The sequence below is a fragment of the Scyliorhinus torazame genome, chromosome 2 (genome assembly GCF_047496885.1).
Source record: "Scyliorhinus torazame isolate Kashiwa2021f chromosome 2, sScyTor2.1, whole genome shotgun sequence".
Taxonomy (NCBI): domain Eukaryota; kingdom Metazoa; phylum Chordata; class Chondrichthyes; order Carcharhiniformes; family Scyliorhinidae; genus Scyliorhinus; species Scyliorhinus torazame.
In genome coordinates, this window is record NC_092708.1 from 342,084,288 (window position 1) to 342,104,507 (window position 20,220).

Here is a 20,220-nt window from a genome sequence, read left to right on the forward strand (position 1 = left end):
CCAAGCTTTTGAGGTGGACAGCAATGGACTTTTGTAAAGCATAAATGTGTTGTCTGTGGAATTGCAGCAAACGTCTGCCAGGAAGGATTGGTTTATTCATTTTGTGTAAAAATAATCACCAGTTATCTCATCGCAGCCCACAAGGAAGTTGAACGATAAGCTTTCTGAATCTGCTCTGTATAAATTGTCATTGTGCACACAGCAAACAATTCAATCATGATATTGTCATACACTACAAATTGCTCACTTGACCCATTTGTACTTGGCACCTTTAAAAACAAATGCAATTATATGCAGCAACAGGTGGCCAGGAATGTTTTTGGATTCTGATAACATTGTTAATTCACACAATCTTCATGGTTTGACATTTTTTCAATCTATTTAAGTCACTGTCTGCCTTGATGTTGTATCCATACTACTGCATTTTCCAGTTAATTCAGTTCTGCTTCTCTATTTGCACCTCAGAAGATAATAATAATGGATCACTGCAAGTGCAATGTCTGCAGAATCCTATGATCTGAGCCAAAATAGAAATGAACACTCGTGAACTGCTGGTATTTTCAGTTGGAAAAAAAAAGTTTTGAACCGATTGACGTTCAGAATTGATTTAAGTCTCGATTACCTCGTCAGATAATCATTGATTTTGCAATGATTTGGCGACTGCCAAGTGTTCAGCATAAAGTGAATTCCAGTTGCGTTCATTAAAGACCAAAAACACAGAATATAAATGTTAGAAGATTTTGGATAGTATCCAGGGGCGTCATTCTCCGACCCCCCCCGCCGGGTCAGAGAATGGCCGTTGGCCGCCGTGAACCACCGCCCCGCCGAAGTCTCCGGTACCGGAGATTGGGCGGGGGCGGGAATCGGGCCGCGCCGGTTGGCGGGACCCCCCGCTCAATTCTCCGGCCCGGATGGGCCGAAGTCCCGCCCAGAAATTGCCTGTCCTGCCGGCGTAAATCAAAGCTGGTATTTACCGGCGGGACCAGGCGGCGTGGGCGGGCTCCGGGGTCCTGGGGGGGGGGGCGAGGGGCGATCTGACCCCGGGGGGTGCCCCCACGGTGGCCTGGCCCGCGATTGGGGCCCACCAATCCGCGGCGGGCCTGTGCCGTGGGGGCACTCTTTCCCTTCCGCCTCCGCCACGGCCTCCACCATGGCGGAGGTGGAAGAGACTCTCCCCACTGCGCATGCGTGGGAAACTGTCGGCGGCCGCTGACGCTCCCGCGCATTCGCCGCATTTCCCCTCCGGCGCCGGCCTAGCCCCTCAATGTTGGGGCTCGGCCCCCAAAGATGCGGAGCATTCCGCACCTTTGGGCCGGCGCGATGCCCGTCTGATTGGCGCCGTTTTTGGCGCCAGTCGGCGGACATCGCGCCGTTGGGGGAGAATTTCGCCCCAGGCATGAAAATTCTCACTTCACATGTTAAAACTTTGCCTAGATTTACATTGCGTTAAAAGAGAGGCCATTATGAAATTTTTATTTGAATGATAGTGGAATTCTGGTGCCAATTTGCAATTCCGAACTTTATATTTTGGTCAAACAAAACAATTAAAATTTCAAGTTATTTTAGAATATTCATCAGTTTCCGTGACATTATAAGAGACCTATTTCATATATTCTCATTTTGCAGATAAGAAACTTTTGCTCATACGTCAATATGTAATGTTATTTACTTTGATTATCAAGATGTCCAATTTACAGGAAAAGAAGATAGATATTAATTGTGTTCGGGAATACAACGTAAGCCATGTATCACACTGTTTATTATAAATTGGAGGATTCCACCGTAATCTGAAGCAGCAATTTGGCAGTATCATTAATTATAAGGCAAATTCAAATTTCACATAGTATCAACAAGATATTTATAATTACATTTAAAAGTAAAACTAATCTTTGCAGTTTTGGTTGTTGCTTTTGCAATTTATTCATGAGAAAAATGCATTAAAAGACCTATGTGAATCGTTATTCTTAGCATGTTCACGAATGTTCAAATGATGTTCATCAAAATGCTCAGTCATGCCAGTTTATTGAGCAATCTCTTTGGCGCTCAAGTGAATGGTATTGATGGAGAATGTAAAGACTTGCAGAACCGGCTAGCTGGTGGAGAGTTAAAGACCTGTGAAGAACCAAGGTTCCAACCTGCAACTTTCAATTAATTGGCATTTTCTGTATTCTCTGTCTTAAGTGTTGCAATTCCAGTCCACGTGGGTAGAGACATAAACTGCAGCTGATGTTATCATATGACTTAAAAAAAGGTTTTATTCCATTCTTAAAAGTTACAAAGCCAATGCGCAGAGTGGACAGTTAATCCACCTTCCTGCTTGCTCCAAAAAACAATTTGAATTCAAATTGAATCCACCAGAGAGATATAGAAGATTCAAGCTGACAAGAAAAGGTACTGCACCTTTATCATTTGACTTTTAACCTTTTGCAATTAATAATGCTCCTTTATGGTTGCCAATTGTCTGCCTTTTGCCTGGACAGTTCAGTTTCTCAAACTCCTTTACAGTGAGGGAAAGGACATCAACAAAAGCTTGGTCAACGTTTTTTAAAATAAATTTAGAGTACCCAATTCATTTTTTCCATTTAAGAGGCAATTTAGCGTGGCCAATCCACCTACCATGCACATTTTTGGGTTGTGGGAGCGAAACCCACGCAAACACGGGGAGAATGTGCAAACTCCACACGAACAGTGACCGAGAGCCGGGATTGAACCTGGGACCTTGGCGCCGTGAGGCACCAATGATAACCACTACGCCACCGTGCTGCCCTTTTGTTAACGTTTTCAAAGCTCCTTGTCAGCATTCCCAAGTCCTCTATGCTGCCTTGTGGGCCTCTTGCAGTATGACTCTTATCCAGCTCACAGTCACAGGATAGGGTTGAGGTTGAGATCTGCAGAACATTGCTCAATATGTCATGGAGAACATAATTTACTTCTTTCTCATGGTAGGCTTCTAAATTTCTGTGCTTTTAACTGCATTAAAAAGTAAGGGCTATGCATGTACTTTCTTCCCATGTTTCTACAAATATCTTCACAGTTGCCTATGCCCTTACTGTAAGCTACTCATTGAGGTGCTTGCTTCTTCAGAGAGATGGACCTATTTTAGCAGTTTTATCATCAAGTTTAATTCAAAATTAACGTATCGGATTGTACCGGACAGGTTGTCTTCACGGCTCTGTTTTAAGTAAGTTTGAAGAAGGCTGTTAGTAGTTGTAATTTTAATTAAAAGTTATATTTCTGATCTCTTGTTTATCCTCCCTATAGATATGGGATGCTATAGAAACAGGCAGATGCTTGAAGACTTACTTGTGCCATTCTGGGGCAGTTCGTGATGTTCAATGGTCTTTGTGTGGAAGACAGATCCTCAGTGGCGGATTTGATTCAATGCTTCATCTGACAGATATTGAAACAGGTACAGTGCTGTTACGATTATTCTAATTTTCAGATGTTTTCATGTTAATGTTATAAGCAGTTCCCTAAATTAATCAAATTAAGACGGATAAGGATGAAATGAAAGGTCACAGACATATTTCACTGTAAGACTTTATTTTTCTTTCAAGCTTGGGACATTTATGATTTCTATCCCTGACCTTTGAGATTTTTGTGCCCAGAGCTGTGAAGCTCTAAAAATGTAATTATATTTGAAAACTACATCTACCTGGCAGGTTTTATACATTGGATATTTTCTCATTGTTAGTCGGAAAGGATTAAGAGGGTAATTTCTTGTCAAAATCTCTATCCTCAAATTGCCTTCTCTAATTCACCAAGCTATATCTGCCATCGTGTATCATAGAGATGCAGGCCAGATATTCATCTATGAGATGGGTGGAGGGAGTTGGGAAAATTCCAGATTATGCACGCCCGCAAAGACGGGATCTTGATTCGTGGGGCGGATGCGGGCTACAGTCAGGTCAGCTGGCCTGGGAAAAAGGTCTGAGGCACTGACAGGGGTTGCCAGGTGCCAGGCTTTGCTGCTGTAGGACCGCAACCCAGTTGTAATGAAAAAACATGGGTCCCTCTAACCCTTACCTCTCACACCCCCTCATTCTCCATGCTTCATCCATGACCAGAATATGCCCTATTTGGCTACTCACGATCCCATGCCATGCTGTGGCACTTCCATGCCCAGTGACCCACAATACTGTGATGAATGTAGGCATTTCAGATATGTTGCATTATATGTATTTGGTGCAGTAAGGGTTAAAAGCCTTGGTTAGGGGGAAGGCACGATGGCGCAGTGGTTAGCACATTGGCCTTTAGAGCAAGTATTCCTGAGTCTGCTAACTGTATTTAAATGTGGATTTTAGTTTGAGATGGCTGTTGTTTTGAGTGGGAATAAAGATAGCAGTCGAATGTTATTGTGTCATTGTATTGATAAGCATTGTTTAACTGGTAATTGAAAACTACTTATATTCATATGGTTAAAGTCATTAATACTGTTAATGATGAAGTTTGTTTTGATATACCATATCCTATGCGTTCATCAAACCACTCCTGGAGCAAAGTATCCTTTCCTCACAGTTTTACAAATTAAATAAAATATTTGGGTTTCAGTCGGGTATCCTAGCAACTGTTGGGGTCTGGTCCGGGATCTTAATAAAATACTATCAAAACCAATTAACTCTATTGTGACAACAGGATGGGTAAAAACCATTCCTAACTTTCCACAATTTTTTTAAAAGTCCTTTGACACTTTTTTTGCCCTGTAGTGAAGCATCTCTTTTAAAGCAGGGCCTTTTTTCCACATTTGAATTACCAATGAGCAAATATTGGAAAGATGAGATTTGGAACAACATTAAAATTAATTTTGAAAAGAGTTGAGGTATAATGAAAAGAAGCAATTTGCTGAACAAAACGTTCAAAGCAATAAATTGATGAATTTTTAAAAATGAGTAATTAATAAAGTTGACCATTTTAGTGTGTGCGTGTGATTGATTGTGTCCTGCTCACTCACAGTCTCAGAGTGCTCACTCATCTTCACCCATATTATACTGTGAGTGGATGAGGTGTGTAGGGGTGAGAGTGAATGAGAACCCTGAAACTGGGAGTGAGCCAGCCTCACTCTCACTTACTCACTGTCTCATACTCTTTCATGTTCTCTCTCACACTCTCTCTCTCTGTCTCGCACTCTCATACTCATTCACTCTCACACATACTCACTCACTTTTGCCTACTCTCACACGTCCGTTCACTCTCACATGTTACTCACTCTTACGCTTACTCACACATACTCACTTTCATGCACAGATTCACTCACTTTCACACATTCTCTCACACTCCCTCACACATCCAGACACACACACTGCGGGCGATTTTGAGGACGCAATCTCTGCCTGTGAGAAACTCGGCGCGGGCTAACAATCTGGCGAGAATCGAAAAATGCAATTCATCCTGGCGTGATTAGGTTTTGCAATTTTCACCCTCCCCCTCCAGTGGAGTAGTGTGAATCACATTGCGGGAGCCTGGGAACCTCATTTTATTGAAGTGAATGGGGTGGGGGGGGGGGGGGGGGGGGTGCACGGTAGCACAGTGGTTAGCAGTGTTGCTTCCCAGCTCCAGGGTCCCAGGTTCGATTCCCGGCTTGGGTCACTTGGGGCTGGTTTAGCACAGGACTAAATAACTGGCTTTGAAAGCAGACCAAGGCAGGCCAGCAGCACAGTTCAATTCCCGTACCAGCCTCCCCGAACAGGCGCCGGAATGTGGCAACTAGGGGCTTTTCACAGTAACTTCATTTGAAGCCTACTTGTGACAATAAGCGATTTTCATTTCATTTCATTTTCATTGTCTGTGCGGAGTCTGCACGTTCTACCCGTGTCTGCGTGGGTTTCCTCCGGGTGCTCCGGTTTCCTCCCACAGTCCAAAGATGTGCAGGTTAGGTGGATTGGCCATGATAAATTGTCTTTAGTGTCTTAAAGGTTAGGTGGGGTTACTGGGTTATGGGGAATAGGGTGGAGGTGGGAGCTTATGTAGGGTGCTCTTTAAAAGGGCCAGTGCAGACTCGATGGGGTGAATGGCCTCCTTCTGCACTGTGAATTCTATGATTCCATTACATTAGCATGTCATTATTGAGCACTCTCTCCAGACCTTCTCTCCTCCCAGAATATTTGCCGGGCACCAGCATGATGCCATGTGGCATAATTTACAACAGGTCTACAAAAACGAGAATCTGGCAGCCTCACATCTGAGGGGGTTATAAGAGGTGAGTGCTCAGGCAGCCATGGTCCTTCACGCTCTTCACTGCTCAAGGTGCACCAGAGAGGGCATGGGAAACGCAGATAAGTTCAACTTGGGTCCGGAGCTGGAGTTCTGCCACTCAATCTTCTGGGGAATGGTTACTAGCAGGCCTTACCTTCCATTCACTTCAGAGAGCCCTTTGCTTTAAGAAAGTCTGGCGACAGGCATGCAGGCATCGCTTCCTGTGTCCTCCTTGCTGGACTTGTGGCTAAATCACCACTGAAAGAGTGGGAACAGGAAAGTTGGCGGCAGGAGATGAATACTGCATATCGGCACTGGGGATAGCTGTGAGGTTCCTGGGTGTGTCCTATGAGAGGCCAGACTGCAAAGGCGGAGTGGGGTTCTCAGGAATGGGTTACATCCCTGCCTCATGAGGAATGAAGATCCTCTCACTTGGGGAGAACTGAGCTGAGTGTGGAACTCTGAGGACCAAGGGTTAAGCTCTATTGAATTTCAATTCCATTTGTCCAGGAAGTTTGTCTCAGGAATAGATGTGTAGGACTATGAAGTGGGAGAACGGGGGTGCCCAAGACGTGTGCTTGTCATGCTAATTACAGGCTTCATCTTTCACAAAGGCATTCATCTTGTTGAAGTGCAATTTCACCCTTCAATGACAAGTCAGTTGTGCCAATGAAATTCAATGAGAGCTAAAATTCATTGCCATAGATTGGAGTCCCAAGCACACCCTGTGTGGACAGGGGTAGGGAGGGAGGAGCACCTCCTTGTGAACCTGCTCCTGGGCAGGCAAAACTTGCCCAACTGTCTGCCCCTCTTCCAAGGCTTAATTCACGGCTGGGTGTTCCTGGAAAGGGAGCATGCGGGGTCCATGGGCACCACCAAGGCCTTTCTTGTTCAGTGGTCTGGGGTGCTTTATCGACCCTTTTAATCACATTTTGATTTGACGGTTCAAGTTTAATTTGCTCGTTGTTTTTGTTTAAGGCAGAACCTCTTTGAGGGGCTGCCCCTTTTAGTTTCACCACAGTGTATTTAATTTAGTTTAATTGTTTTATACAAGTAGTTGGAGTCCCAAGCATTGCATCTCAATGCTTCTTCAAGAGTTTACATCACACAAGATACACTGATGTGAACCCCAATGCGAGGCTTCACTGTGAAGTCTATCACAGAGGCAGCAAGGTGACACAGTGGTTAGCACTGCTGCTTCACAGCTCCAGGGTTCAATTCCAGCCAAGGTAACTGTCTGCGTGGAGTTTGCACATTCTCTCCATGTCTGCGTGGGTTTCCTCCGAGTGCTCCCGTTTCTTCCCGAAGATGTGCAGGTTAGGTGGATTAGCCATGCCTAATTGCCCCTAAAAGTCCAAATGTCTAGGTGGGGTTACTAGGTTGCAGGGATAGGGTGGAGGCGTGGGCTTAAGTAGAGTCCTTATTTCCAAATGCTGCTGCAGACTCGATGGGCAGAATGGCCTTCTTCTATACTGTAAATTCTATGATCACTCCCCCATTTATAGGTCATGACTGGGGGCTTCTTTGAGGTGCCCCGTGAGGATGCAGACGCAGGTCCCATGCATCCACTGAATCGCACTGTCACTTAACGCAAGATTGCTGGGAGTGTTGGGGAATGGTCAGGAAAAAATGTGCCAGTGAGACTCTTGAGGGTCCAGGCGCTTAATCCTGGTGGAAATGAGAGGGACAGCTGTGGCGTATGCCAGTGTGAGAGGGGAGGGTGTGAGGTTTAGTGGGGAGGCACTCACTAAGGGGTAAGCGCAAGGGTTAAGGTCCCAATGGAGTAGAGGACTGAGGGTCAGGGCTTTCTCATGTATCCTGACTGCGCACTTTGGTTTTCTTCTCTTTTCAGTCTAGAGAATCATGGAGCCTGTCGAGTTGTCGTTTCTACTATTTGGGAACCGCAGCAGCAGAGAGAGAGAGACGTGCCATTGCTCGTGGCCAGGACCAACACCCTGCTGAATAGGGGGATATTGGGCCCATAGCTGTACAGGGAGCAGCACCATAAAGGAAACAGCCCCATTTGAGACTACCGGCAAGGGATCATTGAACGTCAGACTTTCTGTCTACAGATGTCGAAACCACAGTGCCAAAGAAGACAGCACCTGCCAGGGGATGCCATGTCCTGCAAGAGCTGGCACCACATGGAACGCGAGGACGGCCACTGTCCATGGCCCTTAAAGGCACCACCGCTCTGAACTTCAATGCAAGTGACCCGTTTCAGGGCAGTTCCAATGATCTATGTGGGAACTCCCAGTCAGCCGCATACAAATGCATTAGGGAGGTAACGTTTACCATTTTTGCGAGGACCCACATGTATATAAACTTGGACCTGGACCAGGCGAGCCAAGAAGCCAGGACCGTGGGTTTGCCCGCTAAGCTGGCATGCCCCACGTGCAGGATATGATAAACTGCACTCCCATTGCCCTTGGATCTCCATGGCATCATGCAGCGCCATTTATGAACCGCAAACGATTCCACTTCCTCAATGTCCAGATCGTCTGTGAGCACATGATGAGAATCATGCAGGTGTGTGCCTGTTTCCCGAGGAGCGTCCAGGATAGTTACATCTAGGGGCACTCTCAGATCCCAGAAGTGCTTGAGGGAGAGCAGCGTCTGGAGGGGTGACTCCTTGGGCATAAGGGATGCCTAATAAGGAAGAGACTCACCGCAGATCCTCCTCTCTATCATTTCATGGCGCCATGATACTCGAACCCCCACATCCCCTTGGGGATAAGGAAGCAATTTGTTTGGAAGCAAAATGGCCACATGAAGGAGGCCATTCAGCCCATCGAGTCTGCATCAACCCTCCAAAAGAGCTCCCTACTTAGGCCTATGCCCCTCTATCCCCATAACCCAGGAACCCCACCTAACCTTCTTGGACACTAAAGGGCAATTTAGCATGGCCAATCCACCTAACCTGCACATCTTTGGGCTGTGGGAGGAAATCGGAGCACCCTGAAGAAACCCATGCAGACACAGGGAGAACTTGTAAACTCCACGCAGACAGTGTCCCGTGCCAGAATTGAACCCCGACCCCATGTGCTGTGAGACAGCTTTACTAACCACTGTGCCGCCATGCTAGATATGGCTAGCGTTTCCAGAAATTGTTGAACAAGTTAACAAAATTTGGATTTTACAGTGTAAAGCTAATGGATAAGTGTCATCTACTGACATCTGGTGATAGTCATGGGACATTGCTGTCTATTTCCACATCAACAATGATGTTGCATCTTGGAGGTTATAAATACATGAAACTATAACTACATGTGAGATCAGTAATTGGCTAACCACTGTCACCTTGCCACCCCTATTATGTTCTTATGTTCTTTACCTTGTGTAAATAAACATTGTGAAATTAACAACAGACATCAGAGAGCAAATCAAATGTTTATTTTCTCTGGGACTATGGTCTTTTTGAACTCTACTGGATTTCTGGGCACTCAGCCAAGAATACATAATGAAGCTTGGCAGAGAACCCATAAATCAATTAGGCTGTTGAAACACCTGAGCCCCAGAGAAAACATTAGTTTATCGACAGCCTGGTTCTCTGATTTCTGCTGTCATTTGCAAACTTTATTTATGCAAGGGTAAGATATTTAGGTTGCTAGCGGTTTTCACAATATACTTTTCACAATATACATTAATGATCTGGAAGAAGGAACTGAATGCACTGTTGCTAAGTTTGCAGATTATACAAAGATCTGTACAGGGACAGGTAGTATTGATGAAGCAGGTGGGCTGCAGAAGGACCTGGACAGGCTGGGAGAGTGGGCAAAGTAGTGGCAGATGGAATACAATGCAGAAAAGTGTGAGGTTATGCACTTTGGGAGGAGAAATGGAGGCATAGACGATTTTCGAAATAGGGAGATGCTTAGGAAAACAGAACCACAAAGGAACTTGGAAGTCCTTGTTCACGATTCTCTTAAGGTTAACGTGCAGGTTCAGTCAGCAGTTAGGAAGGCAAATAAAGTGTAAGCATTCATGTTGAGTGGACTAGAATACAAGACCAGGGATGTACTTCTGAGGCTCTGGTCAGACCCCGTTTGGAGTATTGTGAGCAGTTTTGTGCCCCATATCTAAGGAAGGATGTGCTGGCCTTGATAAGGTTCCAGAGGAGGTTCACAAGAATGATCCCTGGAATGAAGAGCTTGTCGTATGAGGAACAGTTGAGGACTCTGGGTCTGTACTTGTTGGAGCTTAGAAGGATGAGGGGGGATCTTATTGAAACTTACAGGATACTGCGAGGCCTGGATAGAGTGGACGTGGAGAGGATGTTTCCACTTGTAGGAAAAACTAGAAGCAGAGGACACAATCTCAGACGAAAAGGATGATCCCTTAAAACAGAGATGAGGAGGAATTTCTTCAGCCAAAGGGTGGTGAATCTGTGGAACTCTTTGCCGCAGAAGGCTATGGAGGCCAAATCACTGAGTGTCTTTAAAACAGAGATCGATTGGTTCTTGATTAATAAGGGGATCAGGAAACAACCATAGGTTTGTCCCGGGGAGAAAGGATGGGTGATTTGGAGCATGGCAAAGAGCTGGAGTTGTGCAACTGAGAGATCTGTTCGTAGACGGGACGTTTGCGAGTCTGGGAGCGCTGACGGAAAAATATGGGTTGCCCCAAGGGAATGCATTTCGGTACATGCAACTGAGGGCTTTTGCGAGGCAACAGGTGAGGGAATTCCCGCAGCTCCCGATGCAGGAGGTTCAGGATAGAGTGATCTCAGGGACATGGGTGGGGGATGGTAGGGTGTCGGATATATACAGGGAAATGAGAGACGAGGGGGAGATCATGGTAGATGAGCTGAAGGGAAAATGGGAAGAAGAGCTGGGGGAAGAGATTGAAGAGGGGCTGTGGGCAGATGCCCTTCGTCCTCGTGCGCCAGGCTAAGCCTGATATAATTCAAGGTTTTGCACAGGGCGCATATGACCGGAGCAAGGCTCAGTAAATTCTTCGGGGTAGAGGATAGGTGTGGGAGATGCTCGAGAAGCCCAGCAAACCACACCCACATGTTTTGGTCGTGTCCGGCACTGCAGGGGATCTGGGTGGGGGTGGCAAAGGTGCTTTCGAAGGTGGTGGGGGTCCGGGTCGAGCCAGGCTGGGGGTTGGCTATATTTGGGGTTGCAGAAGAGCCGGGAGTGCAGGAGGCGAAAGAGGCTGATGTCTTGGCCTTTGCGTCCCTAGTAGCCCGGCGAAGGATATTGCTTATGTGGAAGGAAGCCAAACCCCCGGGCGTGGACACCTGGATAAATGACATGGCAGGGTTTATAAAACTAGAACGGATAAAGTTCGCACTATGGGGTTCGGCTCAAGGGTTCACCGGGTGGTGGCAACCGTTCATTGACTACCTCGCAGAACGATAAAGGAAATGGGAAGGTAACAGCAGCAACCCAGGGGGGAGGGGGGGGGGGGGCCCGGGCAGGTCCTCAGGGGTGTTTTTGTATAGATATCTGTATTAGGCTATGTATATTGGATTGTTTGATTTTAATTTTGGAGAGTTATTATTTTTGATATGGCAGTTGCCATTTAGTTTATATATGATTTATTTATTTGTTAAAAACGGCCACTGTTATTTATACTGTCTTACTGTTGTAAAAAGGAAAACCTTTGTATTGTTTTGTTTGGCCAAAAAATTTGAATAAAATATATATTTTTTTTAAAAAGGGGGATCAGGGATTATGGGGTGAAGGCAGGAGAATGGGGATGAGAAAAATATCAGCCATGATTGAATGGCGGAGCAGATTAGATGGGCCGAGTGGCCTAATTCTGCTTCTATGTCTTCTGGTCTTATGATTTCAACTATTCAAACTTTAAAAGATCTGGCTGATTGACACTTTTATTGCACTGTAGTAAAAGGATGATGTTTATCCTAGTGGAAAGCGATGAATGAATGACTTTTTTGAAAGATGTTTTTACACACACCATGTTGTTATGACAGGGTTCATTGGTTATATTGTTAGGAAAATAAAGGTAGTTTTAAGAGATCTGTATTTGTGTTGGTAAACTTTAGAAATAAGATATAACTTTAAGTGGGTTTAATTTAATGTTTCTGTGCCTCGGGTAATACCTATAATTAGATTCATGCTTCACAAAGGTGTTTGTATGTGTGGGGATTGGTTAAGTTTCAACTGTGTTTCCATTATGCTTAGAGACAGCTACAGCGTGACAAATAAATAAAAGGCATAAACATATGTATTGCTTAGCAACTGGGGACTTGTAAGGTATAGAAAGTTTTTAGTTTTAGCTGAATTTGTGGGAAGTTGGAGACAGGACACGGGGAGTGAACAGCTGTCAACTCTGCCAGGAGAAGCTGGACAGGACAACAGAGTTGCATAGATGCAAGTTCCCTATTGAACAAGATACAATCCAGATAACCAGGGAATTGGAACAGAAAGATGTTTAAGATACCTGAAGTTAAGAGAACAGAGACCAATGTATTGTTAAGAAGAATTCAAGGAAGAATAAACAAAGTGTTCTGAATTAAAGAGGCAATTACAGATTTAAATTGAGACACCAAATTTCAGACGTAGATGAAACGTTTGATGTAATTTTAATACAGCCAGGGAATTGAGAGTTAAAGCAATTGTGATCAGCTTGTACAGCCGTCAAGGCAAAGACATCCTAAAGGGGTTGGTGTAAAATCCTGGACTAGATTCACTGTTAAAAGTGGAGCGAAAACTTTGTTTAAAAATGTCATTTGGAAAACCTAGACTGGATTTCTGAATGTAAACCACGAAGGGAAGGCTTGATTATTATGAGAAGATTTTAAAGTGTGTTTTTGGAAGTGGAGTTGGGAAACTCTCATGTGACAGTCATCAGGGGGATTCTGAGGAGAAATCCATAGACATTAACTTGGGTTCAGTGGATTGCGTGTATTTGACCACATTCATCCTGTGTGCTTGAAAGGGACTTTTTGTGTTATTGAGGCTATTGTAGCTGAAGATGTACTTTGTAATTGATGTTAATCTTTAAATCTGTATGTCTTTGTTAAGCTAAGGAAGGAGTATTGTATAATAGTCCAACATTTAATGTTTTTTATAAATTTAGAGTACCCAATTAATTTTTTCCAATTGAGGGGCAATTTAGCGTGGCCAATCCACCTACCCTGCACATCTTTGGGTGGTGGGGGTGAGACCCACGCAGACACGGGGAGAATGTACAAACTCCACATGGAAAGTGGCCTGGAATCGAACCCGGGTCCTCAGTGCCAGGAGGCAGCAGTGCACACCACTGTGCCACCCTGTCCAACTGACCGTTGAGTTCCGGGAGCCGGTTTAATTTGGCGAACGTATATTTAAATATGCTGATCTGGATCACGTCCAGTGACGGTGGGATTCAGATCGTGACGTCTCCGTTGATTCCGTTTAAAGTATCGCGAATCTTGCGAGAGGCCTTTTAAAAGATTCAATGGCCTCATCCCGACAGCAAGTCCGGCACGACGAGGCCGCTGAATCGTGCCCACAATCTTTTGAGCCAAGGTTCCATTCTGGGATCTTCCCGTCCAATTATAACATCAAGTGGCATCATGACACTATACAGTGTATAGTGGGTCAGTGTGCATGGATCTGCCACAGTTTGGTATGGGGCGCATGAGGGGTCATGGGGAGGAGGGTGGAGGTATATAGAAGGTCCCTCATACAGACTATGGTTCATGACACTTCTGAGCTGCCATGAATCAGGACTCTTTAAAAGCTGGGCCTACTGTATGAAGATTGAGAGGGGCTTGGACATGCTTATGCCCACAACGGAGCCATCAGGGTTGGGGGTACAGGGTGCAGAAATGTAACCTGAAGCAGACTGCACCCTTAAAAGGCTTTGGTGAAAATTGGAAAGCCCAAAATGGGGTCAGCAATCCCGGAATCAGGGTCCAACCTCCAAGATGTCCCCAGTCATCTCGACTCGGTGAAAATCCAGGCCCCTGTCTTTTTGTAGCCTGCATTTAATACCAGTATTAACCGTCATGGACCTGAAGAATCAAAGGCATAGTTATTAGTAATTAAAGGCTCTTTCTTATCATGTCTCTTTATCGTGGGCAGTTTTACGCCTCTTCTTGGGATACTTCCAACCATGAAGATAGACCCTTCTAATTTATATTCTTGTCCCCTAAGCTTCATTTGATTGGTTCTCTACTTGTAAAACTGAAATTCATAATTATACATGAAGATTCAATCAAAACATGTATCATGATTGATACGTTTAATGTGTACAAACTGTCGTGCACTGCATTATTTTAAAACAAATGTTTGTTTGTTAGCTGGCTCTCCAATAAGTTCACAACATTTTTGTTAATAAGGAAGTACAAGGCATGGATATCAGCACTGCTGATTTGCATGAATCCGTTTTCATTACCTTTGGTGATACTCATCCATCTCACTACAGCTCGGCTAGAGATCAGTAGTCAACTCATTCTTCTCACCGTGAGGGTATTTTATTGTTTATTTCTCTGGGGGAAATGACTAGTTTCAGGATAAGGAACAGCTACTGGCAGAAAGCTTATGCTCATGAGAATGGTACTCGAAAGGGAATTTACAAGAAGGGCCTAAATGTAGCAGAGACTTGATTCTGTACCTTACGTGATCTGATTAGGATGCAGCAATCATCACCAAACTGTATTTTGGTGTTTTGGAAAGTTACTCACTCAAAGAGTATCACAGCCTGACATTCAATCTGCACTTTGCAGCACAGATCAACAGATAAAGACCAGGGGCGTGATTCTCCCTTTTGCCGGCACCCGAGGGTTTCCCGACGGCGTGGGGCTGCCTCACAGTGGGAAACCCCATTGACCGGCCGGCATAACGGAGAATCCCGCCGGCGGTCGGAGCAGAAATGTGGCTCGGCGGGGCGGTGAATCCAGCCCCAGGAGTGGAAACCTGGGCTGATATTTTTCATTTACACTCACTGCCACCCAGTTAAGATTAGTTAAACAGGACCAAACTTGAGACCGTACAAAATTGTTTTATTCAGCACCATGCAACATGGTGGAGTTACTTGTAAAACCATCAGGGAAGCGACAAATATAGTAACGTGTTCTCATTAACTTCAATATCCAGCTTTCTTGTTCTTCCATTTTCATGATGATTAAAGTGGAGTAATAAACCACAGAGGATTTATAAAAGTTCTTAATTTGCAATTAACTGCAGCAGTTGAAGAAGGTGGCTTACCACCATCTTCTCAAGGGCAACTAAGGATGGGCAATAGATGCTGGCCCAGCCAATGAAGCCCCACATCCTGTAAATGAATTTTAAAAAATAATAAAGTTTCATTTTTGTTAACACAGCTAAACAAATCATCAGTGTTCATAATGGATGTCAGATCACTTGCTTGGCATTCAATCCTGAGAACCAAAGTGTCTTCCTGAGTGGAGGGTTCAGCTCAACAGTGAAAGCATGGGATACAAGAAATAGTCAGGTACAGTCATACTTTACTACTTACACAAACTTTTGATCTGATGTAAGCTAAGATCATAGAATTTGCAGTGCAGAAAGAGGCCATTCGACCCATCGAGTCTGCACCGGCCTTTGGAAAGAGCACCCCACTTAAGCCCACACCTCCACCCTATCCCAGTAACCCCACCTAAACTTTTAAGACACTAAGGACACTTTAGCATGGCCAATCCACCTAACCTGCACATCTTCGGACTGTGGGAGGAAACCGGAGCACCCGGAGGAAACCCACGCACACACGGGGAGAACGTGCAGACTCCGCACAGTCAGTGACCCAAGCCCAGAATTGAACCTGGGACCCTGGAGCTGTGAAGCAACAGTGCTAACCATTGTGCTACCATTGTAGATGGAGTGAGATTTAATAATCCAGTACAGAAACTTTGCAAAGACATCAGGACTTTGATGGAAGCACCAAAATAACATTTTAAAATATTGCTTGATGCAGTGGTTCAGCACAGTGCATTTGACATTTTGGTTGCTGGCTTCAGATCCAACAAGACTGATGTGTTGAACAACTTCTGTCTTTGGATATTTATGTTGGTCACAAAACCAAAGCACATAAATACTCTTAATCCAGCACTGAACTGGCAAATTCACTCAGGCCATGAGGATAATTATTTGGGAATGGTAAATGGAGGCTGGGGTGGAGGAATGAACCTGTTACTGAGGTTAGGGCAGATTGCTGGTGCAAAGTGACTTTAACTCATACACTGTACTTGGGATTGTTTTATGCTGCCAATGTGCATCCAGTTGAAGAGGATTTTGTGCAAGCACAGCTTGTACTTTGAAGAGCACGAAAAGCCAGCAAAACAACCCGTGTTATCTTTTATTGCTAAATGTTAAATCATTACTATTTTAATGCATTGATCTTTGTATACTTCAGCAACACAGCTGTACATATATTAGAAGTCTTACATCTAGTATGTCCATCATACTCCAAAGGGTCATCTGGACTCGAAACATGAGCTTTTTTCTCTCCACATAGATGCTGCCAGACCTACTGAGAATTTCCAGCATTTTCTCTTTTGGTTTCAGATTCCAGCATCGGTAGTAATTTGCTTTTATACTTCAAACTTTAATGCTTTATGATTGGCTCAAATATCAAATTCATAAAACAACAACAAACCACAACTGAACAACTCTCAGTTTTGCTGATTTTTATTTACCCAGGCCTATCGAACAGGGATAAGAAGCAAACAATTTAATGGCAAACTTCACTGAGTAACACCAATTAGCTTCTAAGTGACCTTAGGTTTGCCTCTGTATGATGCAAATTAACTTTGAAACCATAAAGATATAGGCTAAGGATAAACAAAAGTTCTACCTGCACAGCTATCCTCAAGATACGCAGTAGGTAAAGGGCTGTGATGATACAGTCTCCATGTTACATAATAATAATACACTGTGCAGCATAGTCTTTCATTCTTTCATTATAAAACAGCATGTTGGCGACCGATATTCAGGACGCCAAAGCTTGTAATGAGGCAGTGGCGAAGGGAACACTGACAAAGGAGAGTATTTGCAGGCACGGAGATGGGTTGAAGTGTGTATACTTCAACGCAAGAAGCATCAGGAATAAGGTGGGTGAACTTAAGGCATGGATCGGTACTTGGGACTACGATGTGGTGGCCATCACGGAAACTTGGATAGAAGAGGGGCAGAAATGGTTGTTGGAGGTCCCTGGGTATAGATGTTTTAATAAGATTAGGGAGGGTGGTAAAAGAGGTGGGGGGGTGGCATTATTAATTAGAGATAGTATAACAGCTGCAGAAAGGCAGTTCGAGGAGTATCACCATATTGAGGTAGTATGGGTTGAAGTCAGAAATAGGAAAGGAGCAGTCACCTTGTTAGGAGTTTTCTATAGGCCCCCCAATAGTAGCAGAGATGTGGAGGAACAGATTGGGAAACAGATTTTGGAAAGGTGCAGAAGTCATAGGGTAGTAGTCATGGGCGACTTTAACTTCCCAAATATTGAGTGGAAACTCTTTAGATCAAATAGTTTGGATGGGGTGGTGTTTGTGCAGTGTGCCCAGGAAGCTTTTCTAACACAGTATGTAGATTGTCCAACCAGAGGAGGGGCAATATTAGATTTAGTACTGGGTAATGAACCAGGGCAAGTGATAGATTTGTTAGTGGGGGAGCATTTTGGAGATAGTGACCACAATTCTGTGACTTTCACTTTAGTAATGGAGAGGGATAGGTACGTGCAACAGGGCAAGGTTTACAATTGGGGGAAGGGTAAATACGATGTTGTCAGACAAGAATTGAAGTGCATAAGTTGGGAACATAGGCTGGCAGGGAAGGACACAAGTGAAATGTGGAACTTGTTCAAGGAACAGGTGCTACGTGTCCTTGATATGTATGTCCCTGTCAGGCAGGGAAGAGATGGTCGAGTGAGGGAACCATGGTTGACAAGAGAGGTTGAATGTCTTGTTAAGAGGAAAAAGGTGACTTATGTAAGGCTGAGGAAACAAGGTTCAGACAGGGCATTGGAGGGATACAAGATAGCCAGGAGGGAACTGAAGAAAGGGATTAGGAGAGCTAAGAGAGGGCATGAACAATCTTTGGCGGGTAGGATCAAGGAAAACCCCAAGGCCTTTTACACATATGTGAGAAATATGAGAATGACTAGAGCGAGGGTAGGTCCGATCAAGGACAGTAGCGGGAGATTGTGTATTGAGTCTGAAGAGATAGGAGAGGTCTTGAATGAGTACTTTTCTTCTGTATTTACAAATGAGAGGGGCGATATTGTTGGAGAGGACAGTGTGAAACAGATTGGTAAGCTCGAGGAAATACTTGTTAGGAAGGAAGATGTGTTGGGCATTTTGAAAAACTTGAGGATAGACAAGTCCCCCGGGCCTGACGGGATATATCCAAGGATTCTATGGGAAGCAAGAGATGAAATTGCAGAGCCGTTGGCAATTATCTTTTCGTCCTCACTGTCAACAGGGGTGGTACCAGGGGATTGGAGAGTGGCGAATGTCGTGCCCCTGTTCAAAAAAGGAACTAGGGATAACCCTGGGAATTACAGGCCAGTTAGTCTTACTTCGGTGGTAGGCAAAGTCATGGAAAGGGTACTGAAGGATAGGATTTCTGAGCATCTGGAAAGACACTGCTTGATTAGGGATAGTCAGCACGGATTTGTGAGGGGTAGGTCTTGCCTTACAAATCTTATTGAATTCTTTGAGGAGGTGACCAAGCATGTGGATGAAGGTAAAGCAGTGGATGTAGTGTACATGGATTTTAGTAAGGCATTTGATAAAGTTCCCCATGGTAGGCTTCTGCACAAAGTAAGGAGGCATGGGATAGTGGGAAATTTGGCCAGTTGGATAACGAACTGGCTAACCGATAGAAGTCAGAGAGTGGTGGTGGATGGCAAATATTCAGCCTGGATCCCAGTTACCAGTGGTGTACCGCAGGGATCAGTTCTGGGTCCTCTGCTGTTTGTGATTTTCATTAATGACTTGGATGAGGGAGTTGAAGGGTGGGTCAGTAAATTTGCAGACGATACGAAGATTGGTGGAGTTGTGGATAGTAAGGAGGGCTGTTGTCGGCTGCAAAGAGACATAGATAGGATGCAGAGCTGGGCTGAGAAGTGGCAGATGGAGTTTAACCCTGAAAAGTGTGAGGTTGTCCATTTTGGAAGGACAAATATGAATGCGGAATACAGGGTTAACGGTAGAGTTCTTGGCATTGTGGAGGAGCAGAGAGACCTTGGGGTCTATGTTCATACATCTTTGAAAGTTGCCACTCAAGTGGATAGAGCTGTGAAGAAGGCCTATGGTGTGCTCGCGTTCATTAACAGAGGGATTGAATTTAAGAGCCGTGAGGTGATGATGCAGCTGTACAAAACTTTGGTAAGGCCACATTTGGAGTACTGTGTACAGTTCTGGTCGCCTCATTTTAGGAAGGATGTGGAAGCTCTGGAAAAGGTGCAAAGAAGATTTACCAGGATGTTGCCTGGAATGGAGAGTAGGTCTTACGAGGAAAGGTTGAGGGTGCTAGGCCTTTTCTCATTAGAGCGGAGAAGGATGAGGGGCGACTTGATAGAGGTTTATAAGATGATCAGGGGAATAGATAGAGTAGACAGTCAGAGAATTTTTCCCCAGGTGGAACACACCATTACAAGGGGACATAAATTTAAGGTGAAAGGTGGAAGATATAGGAGGGATATCAGAGGTAGGTTCTTTACCCAGAGAGTAGTGGGGGCATGGAATGCACTGCCTGTGGAAGTAGTTGAGTCGGAAACATTAGGGACCTTCAAGCAGCTGTTGGATAGGTACATGGATTACGGGAAAATGATATAGTGTAGATTTATTTGTTCTTAAGGGCAGCACGGTAGCATTGTGGATAGCACAATTGCTTCACAGATCCATGGTCCCAGGTTCGATTCCGGCTTGGGTCATTGTCTGTGCGGAGTCTGCACGTCCTCCCCGTGTCTGCGTGGGTTTCCTCCGGGTGCTCCGGTTTCCTCCCACAGTCCAAAGATGTGCGGGTTAGGTGAATTGGCCAATGATAAATTGCCCTTAATGTCCAAATTGCCCTTGGTGTTGGGTGGAGGTGTTGAGTTTGGGTAGGGTGC

General features: G+C 44.8%; 1 protein-coding gene across 1 annotated transcript in view; it reads left to right on the top strand.

The window, feature by feature from the left end:
* wdr25 (WD repeat domain 25) overlaps positions 1–20,220 on the top strand; it is a 118,558-nt gene that overhangs the window by 77,741 nt on the left and 20,597 nt on the right. The window contains exons 3-4 of the mRNA XM_072490660.1: positions 3,262–3,409; positions 15,473–15,603. Coding sequence (XP_072346761.1) covers positions 3,262–3,409; positions 15,473–15,603 — 279 coding nt within the window. The remainder of the gene's footprint in view (positions 1–3,261; positions 3,410–15,472; positions 15,604–20,220) is intronic.